Source organism: Buceros rhinoceros, unplaced genomic scaffold, assembly GCF_000710305.1.
Source record: "Buceros rhinoceros silvestris isolate BGI_N320 unplaced genomic scaffold, ASM71030v1 scaffold13869, whole genome shotgun sequence".
Taxonomy (NCBI): domain Eukaryota; kingdom Metazoa; phylum Chordata; class Aves; order Bucerotiformes; family Bucerotidae; genus Buceros; species Buceros rhinoceros.
Window position 1 is genome coordinate 51870 of NW_010431031.1, and position 7902 is coordinate 59771.

Below are 7902 nucleotides of genomic sequence, written 5' to 3' on the forward strand. Positions count from 1 at the left end.
TGTCAGATTTTATTAGGTGCTTTTATCACTGAGTTCAGCAAAAACCAAATTAGAGCAGTGCTGAAAGGTACTTGCACACCTCAGCTATAGCTTGTAAAACATTCACTGCTATAAACGTCAGACTCGGACTTGGAGGTGCAAAGAAAATCATGGCATTGTAGGTTTCAAAGTAAAATCTTCACACCTGCTGCTGAACACTTACTGTTGTAGCAGTGGTGTCTTTTCAACTTGGAAAATTATCATTGTGTTGAATAAGACTATATTAAGCTACTGGCTTAGCCAGAGCGGCTGGACAAGGAAAGGTGAGAACATAATGATGTCATTTTTTCGCTTTAGAAGATAATTTTATTGCCTATGTTATGTTTGCTATGATTAGCGTGTTAACCTTGTGCTTTGTATGCATCCTATCAGCCTGTGGTAGCTAGTGATGACTTTCGATACCTGCGTAGTGTCTTTGGGGCAAGAAAGCTTTCTTATATTTATACCTGTTGCTTAGAGTGATGGGGCTCCAACTAAGCACATGTCTTTCACTTGTGTCAGGGTGGTAACTAGTTTTCTTACTCTTTCAGGCAATGCAGTTAGCGTCTCAGAGTCTAGGAATTCAGTTGCTTTGGTAAATTACAGAGCTTTATATCCATTTGAAGCAAGGAATCACGATGAGATGAGCTTTAATACTGGGGATATAATTCAGGTAAGATTTGCCATTGACATTTAGCTTGCAAAAACCCAACCTCACTTCCCCAGCCTTGAAATACACCAAGGTCTTAAGTGTCAAAAGCATTATTTCGATATATTTTAAGACTTACTCAAATTGTAAATTTGATTTGTGGGTTTTCTGGGGGGAGGTGGGTTTTGGATGATTTTTTTTTTTTTTAACTGAAATCTTTCTTTGGATCTTACACATCCTAGAGGTGTTTGAGAATCTGTTTAGAGTACTAATAGTGAGCTCTAACCATAAACTTCCTGAAATTAGTTGATCAGGAATGATGTAGTTGCTGCAGTTCATTGTGTCTGTACAGGGTGGCCTTGAAGTACGAGTGCGGAAAATACGGACATGAATGGCTACATAAAATGACAGAATTATTAATGCCATTTCAATTCAGATGAAACAACCTAGTTAATCAAGTAGACGTGAAAGGTTCTTCTGAACCATAATCCCGTTTCCTAATGTACTGTTAACGTAAGACTTCTGCTGCTTGCTGGCTGGTCCTTTATAAATGCTCCCTTCGGCAGAGTATCTACAGCAGTTTATTCTGTGTCCATTTTTTGAAGCACTTTCCTGGATTCATGTGAATATGCTATCTATAATATTGCAGCAAGACCATAAGATTGGAAATGCCTTCTGTCTTCTTAGTTGAAATCTGTGGGTTTTTATGTAATTACCTCACTTGTCAGCATATGTTTTAACGCATTTGCATTCTGGTGGACTGTGAAAATTGATTTAGAACTGTGGTGTATATATATATATGTGATGTGTATATATATATATACATCAGTGTATATATATATAATATGTAAGTCTGTGTGGTTCCTCCTTATTCAGACTGTAAGTGATACAGGTAGGTGATAAGGGAGAATTTCCAAAGCAGTGTGGTACAAAATATTAAACTTAAGTATTAGCCTGGAGTTTAACAGTGTTAAATCATTTATTTGCGTTTTCATATCAATGAAGCATGAAAGAGGGAACAAGAGAAGTAGGTTTTGTTTTGATTTCCTTCTCAGATATAATTGACTGTGTCATTGAACTACTGGTAACTTAATTTAGAAATAGGCTAACAGCTGCCTCCTCCTCCACGTACATCCCAGACCTCAGCTAACGTAATTAGCTGATAGTATTTGTTGAGCTGCTAATTTTTAGCTAATTTTGATGAATTTGCTAATTTGCAGCATAATAGAGGCTTCAATATTGCTATAAATGTTTGAGGATGCTCTGTACTTGATCGTATAGCAAATAACAGAATTTTGGGTGTTTTTTGGATGCAGTCAAATGACACAGTTAATTATAGCTCTAAGCAGAACTGCAGTGGTTGTTCTTGCCAGCCGCTGCCTCTTGGCTGTGCATTCGGCAAAATACAACACAATGCACCATAATTTTTGTCAAGCCAGAGTGGCTCCAGGTATAGTACATGATCTCCAGTGTGCATGTTTGGGGCTTGATTGGAGGATTATAATTTCTCTGAGGCCTGTCTCTACCTGTGTCTAAAACCAGTGCAATTGCATCATCACCCTGTTTCTTGAACAGGGCAAAATTTGCTCAATTTTGAAAGGGAAAAGAAAGGAAGTGCCGATCCTTGTATGAGTGCTGTTCACATGGTTCAATTCAGAGTGCTGGCAGGTGCTGACACGCTAGACACCCTGTTTGTTTCACACTGCTAATTGTGTTTTCTTTGTATTTATCCTCCTATCTGTAGGTTGATGAAAAAACAGTGGGAGAGCCTGGTTGGCTTTATGGGAGTTTTCAAGGACATTTTGGTTGGTTTCCATGTAATTATGTAGAAAAAATACCAGAAGGAGAAAGATCTTTGTCTCCTAAGAAGGCCTTACTTCCTCCAACAGTATCTTTATCTACTACCTCAGCTGCTTCAGAGTGAGTTTTTTTTGTGTTAAAATTGCTTTTTCTGAATTTAGCTAACACGTAATGTGCTATATGGTTTCATTTGGTGTTTGTTTTTAAAATATAAATGCAGAAAACTTACTGAAGAACCGAACTGAAAGTTAGCCTGGCAATTTTAAGTATTTGATAGTCTGGTTCACATTGTGTAGAATATCTGTTTTATATAATATGTAAAAAAAAAAAAGTTATTCTGCTTGAGGTACTTTTTAAGTAAAAATTGTAATGCGTTAAATATGCCTGTATACGATTTGCAGACCACTTTCACCAAGTAAATCTGCAGAAGAATCTGAATACCAAAACGTACCTTTTTCTAGCCTGAGTGTTAATACAGCTTGGCAACAGAAATCAGCTTTTACTCGCACTGTGTCCCCTGGATCCGTTTCACCCATTCACGGACAGGTATGTTGTGTGAGAGCGGAGAACTTCATGTTAATGAAACTGTTTTAAAGAAGAACCAAGCCAAAACACAACTTTTCTAATACTGGGTGCACTGAACAGGCTGGAGGATCAAGAAGCTGGTCTGAGTGCTCCACTAGTATGCATTGGTTAGTGAAACATATGCATTACATAGGTTTCCAAGCACCACTGAGCAAGAAGACTCATGCAGTATATTTCATAATTCTAAGATAATTTTCACCAGTAACTAGACAAACAAGACAGTTCTAAACAAATAAGTAGGTAGCTTAAAATTTGGTAAAAGATACATCAATACTTGTTTGTTTGTTTTTAACACTTTACCAGTTTGGGGAAATGTGGTCAATCAACATTTTCACTACTGTCTTAACAGGGACAGCCTGTCGAGAACTTAAAAGCACAAGCACTTTGCTCTTGGACTGCAAAAAAAGATAACCACTTGAACTTTTCAAAAAATGATATCATTACTGTCCTGGAGCAGCAGGAAAATTGGTGGTTTGGAGAAGTACATGGAGGAAGAGGTTGGTTTCCAAAGTCCTATGTCAAGCTCTTACCTGGGAGTGAAATCAAGAAAGAGGAGTAAGTGTGACTTTTATTTTTCTTTTATTCAATAGTTTGGAAAAAGACATGGTTTAAAGCGCTGCAGGAATTTTGCACTCTAAAGTGTAGAATATAAATACTGTTTAGAATTTACACCATGGCATTTTAGGCTTCTATTATTTCATTCTGGCAAGCCAAGTAATGCTGGGTTCGCTACTGTGTAAACAGGCAGTCTTCCAAGGCTGGGTGCTGTGAAAAATCAGTGGGGTTTAGTTATTCATCCAGTGCCAGACTTCGTTTTGGTTCATCACAGAGGCAGCTCTCTTGCTGTGTAGTTGCATTCTGCCTCTGACAGTGCCAATTTCTAAGAGATCTGCAAATAATTGCAAGCTCATAAGGGCACATCTTGCAGAGTATTTTTGTTTACTTGAAATGGTCATTATGTCTGTTCTAATGCTACAAAGTAGCTATTCAGGTAGCAATACAAAGTCTGGTTACTGCTGCGTTGGCTGCATTACTGTGAGTGTATTGTTCTTTTCATGTGTTATGATGGGAGTTCTTATAGAATTTAGACAAGATCTTTAATTTGTGCTTCTTTTGAAGATCGTAATTTGTGACTATATCTTCTTGACTTTGTTCACAGTACTTTTTTTTTTTAATAGTGGTGTGCTCTTGGATGCCAGTCATATCTTAAATATCAGTAATACCTGTCACTGACAGTCAGGGAAGCCTGCAATTAATTCAGAGGCAATACCAACTTTAAGCTCCCTTTGGTTATCTTAGTCTCATCCTAAGAAAGAGATTTGTTCTTGATCAGCCTTTTAGTTACTCAAACTTTGGTTTGGTTTTTTTTTTTCTTTTCTGCAGACCAGAAGCTATTTATGCAGCTGTAAACAAAAAGCCTAATACACAGTCCTATGCAGCAGGAGAGGGTAAGACAGCATGAAATATCCTACTTAATGATAAGTCTGCCTAATGGTATGTGAGTAAATTTAAATAGGTGAAGAGGTTCTGAGCAGAACTTTGAATGCTTGTCCAAAAGGTAGAGTGCAATGTTGAGCTACTGTTATGAGAATTCTAAACCAGGAACTCTAAACAAACCTACGACCCGAGGACTTCACTGCCACCGTCCAAGCTCGCTAGGCCCTGGCAGATGAACCTCAGGTGTAAAGGGTGGAGCCAGTTCCGCGCACGCTGGTGCCTCACCCAAAAAATCCACCGCGCTGGCCCGAAGGGTGCACTCACCGCTTGCAGTGAGCATGGGAAAAACCCTTCCCAGATCTTCGTTCACGAAGCCAAGCCATGATGATCAAAAAATGTAAAACAAAAGATTGATTAATTTTTACAGGAATCAATGGTGATATCTTTTCCAAACAGATAATTCATCAGCAGGCCTAAATCTTCCAGGAAAATTTACACTGCCTAGTTTAAGATCAAACCAGCCAGGCCATGAATGAAACCAGGAACTTAAGTAAGGCTTTAAAGCTTATAACTAAATCAGGCTGAGCATAGGCCTGGATTTTGGGTTGGATTTTAAGACTTCTGCTTGAGCATTAATTTATTTCCAAAAAATTAAATATGTCTCCTACCCATAAGCCAAGTTCTCTTCCTGCTGTTCTCTACTGTATTATACTATACTGTAGAGACATGAAAAGGGATTTTTGGTCTCCAGAGTGTGGATTGTTCTCTTTTAATCAGTAGGGAGTAAAGAAAACAAATATTACTGGAGAAAACATTGTGGGAAGCACTTTCCAAGTCTTTTAATGTAGTGTATTTCTATGCTTCCTCAATTGTATTTTAATTCCTTTTTTTTTTCCATTTTTTGCGGTATTAGTCAGATGAGAATGGTTTTAACCTGCTTTAGTTATGAAAGGTACATGCTTTCTGTGAAACACAGAGGTGAGGTGGAATGGCTAATGCAAGAGGCGAGTTTTCAAGCAGTAGTCTATAGGCCTCTGCTCATCTGCAGGGTAACCACAGGGTAGTAACTCTCACTGTACCAAATTCATCTGTCTGTACTAAGTTGTGTGCGCGTAACTCAGAGTTGTAAGCACAAGGAGACATGTGATTACAATCAAGCAAGTAGGTTGATTCACAAACTTGTGAAGACATGATCCTATTGCGAACACACAGATATCAGAGATACCTTTACTGGCTTCTGATGTATCCTCCTATTTATCCTCCTACCTGAAACTGTTGTCTCTTTCTTTATATATGCTGTTTGCACAGAGTATGTTGCGCTCTATTCGTATTCAAGCACTGAGCCTGGTGACTTGACTTTCACGGAAGGTGAGGAAATCCTAGTGACCCAGAAGGAAGGGGAATGGTGGACAGGGAGTATTGATGGAAGAACTGGAATCTTTCCCTGCAATTACGTCAGACCAAAGGATCAAGAAGTGAGTTCATATTCTGAGAATTAAAACACAATGTTTTCTCTCAATTTTATTGTATTATTGGTATTGATATCTAGCTCTTAGTGATTTAAAGCAGGGGATAATATGCTTGACAGAAATGCAAAGCCTAGTTAGCTTGAGTGCTAAATCAGTGTCACACTGTACAGGATGGTATTTTATTAAATATGGGCTCAAAATTAAAATCTTGATTTTGTGGAATGCTTTTCTATCCACATACTTAAGCTCTATTGTTTTTATTACACATTTAAAGATGACCGTTGTGTCTTTGTAGGCTTCTAATGCTGGCAAAACTGGAACAATAAACAAGAAACCCGGTAAGCATGTGATAAGTTTTTTACGTTTAGGACTGTTTCTTAAGTGACTAAGAGCATTTAGGTTCATAGCAGTGTTTCACTGGTGGCTAATGTGCTTAGCTGCAAGATATGTACGAGGATATTTCTGTCAATCTAGACTGTAATGAAAAAATAACATATGCAATTAATGTACTATCTTTCAGAAATTGCTCAGGTTACTACTGCCTATGCTGCGTCAGGAGCTGAACAGCTCAGTCTTGCTCCAGGACAGCTAATACTTATTCTGAAGAAAAATGCTAGTGGATGGTGGCAAGGAGAGTTGCAGGTAGTTATTGAAGGAGAAATAATTGTGACTTCATGAACAACAAGGAGGTGATCTTGGGTTTCATTTGCAAAAACAACTAAGTATAGTGTAATAAAAGCCGCTAGAACGTTATTTTCCTCTTGTATAAACTATATTTGGGGGGAAAAAGTTTTCAATTAAAAATTGGGTTGCTGGGGTTTTTTTGGTCACAGAAAATAGTAAAACTGTCAATGAATGTGTCACAGGAAAGGGAGGAGGATTGCTGACGCTTAAATTGGTTAGGATTCAATTGGTAAAACATTAAATTGTAAAATTTTTCTAATAAAAGAACAAGAATTCTTGGGAATTGGAATTAGTAGCTAGCTGACGGTGAAGATTGCTGTTCTCACTTTTCTCCTTCCCCCACCTAGAGATTAATTTCTGATGATATTTTTACGTGACATTCTGAAGTCGCAGCCGATATTTTGACATTTAGAGCCCCATGGATCCTGTCCATAATAACCTTCGTCTTTGCAACCAATGCAAAAAGTTAAATAATGTTCTTATATAATGTCTCTTTGTTACCCTTTTCTTTAGCTGACTTTTAGCTGAAGCTGCAGCACTGCTGAATGCTATTTCCAATATTGGGATTGAGCAGCACAACAGAAGGTTCTGTCCTCTTAATATCACTTAATTGGCCTTTCCCAAAGAATTCTACAGCTGCACACACGCGCTGTTTTGAGTGAATACACTTGGTAACACCTATCTCCCCTCTCCAACATTTAGAACACAGCTCGTGTAACTGCTCGGCATCTGTTTTTAAAACCTGCTTCCTCTACAGGTACAGGAGTGTGTCAGGAGGAGTTTACAGATCACAGTGAGCAAGTTGAGGGTTGCTCCATGAATTAACAACAGTGGAAAATTAATTCATAGTATGTACAAAAAATAGAGACGGAAAACAAATGAAGAGTTTGTATTCAAACCTAGGGCTGGTTCAGGAAGAAGAATTTTTCAAAAAAAAAAAGAGGAAGGGAAACTAAGATATATAATTCTTGCTAGTTTGAAATTTTTTTTGTGTTGTAATAGAGCTCACTCTGCAGGTACTTTCCAAAAATCTGTGCTCTATTTTACATCCCAATATCTTTGTGCACTCTGAAATGTGTTTCTTTCTTCGTGTGTGCTGAGATTATCTTTACTTGTGGGATTAAAAAAGCAAAGACAAAAAATTCTTTTCAAACTCTCACATGCTGTACTAGTTAGGAAGCAATTTTAAACACTTGGGATTTTCAAAAGCAGCTGATGGTAACTGTTACCTCTTTTCTGGGTATCACTAGAGTTTCCCTA

At 37.9% G+C, this 7902-nt stretch overlaps 1 protein-coding gene across 1 annotated transcript in view; it reads left to right on the forward strand.

Annotated features, from left to right (window-relative positions):
* The window catches only part of ITSN2 (intersectin 2), a gene marked incomplete at both ends in the record, with an annotated part of 28133 nt that overhangs the window by 19715 nt on the left and 516 nt on the right, over positions 1–7902 (forward strand). Inside the window, 8 exons of the mRNA XM_010143275.1 lie at positions 570–691; positions 2412–2587; positions 2869–3013; positions 3402–3607; positions 4436–4500; positions 5798–5964; positions 6254–6296; positions 6479–6600. Of these exons, the coding sequence (XP_010141577.1) occupies positions 570–691; positions 2412–2587; positions 2869–3013; positions 3402–3607; positions 4436–4500; positions 5798–5964; positions 6254–6296; positions 6479–6600 (1046 nt within the window). The remainder of the gene's footprint in view (positions 1–569; positions 692–2411; positions 2588–2868; positions 3014–3401; positions 3608–4435; positions 4501–5797; positions 5965–6253; positions 6297–6478; positions 6601–7902) is intronic.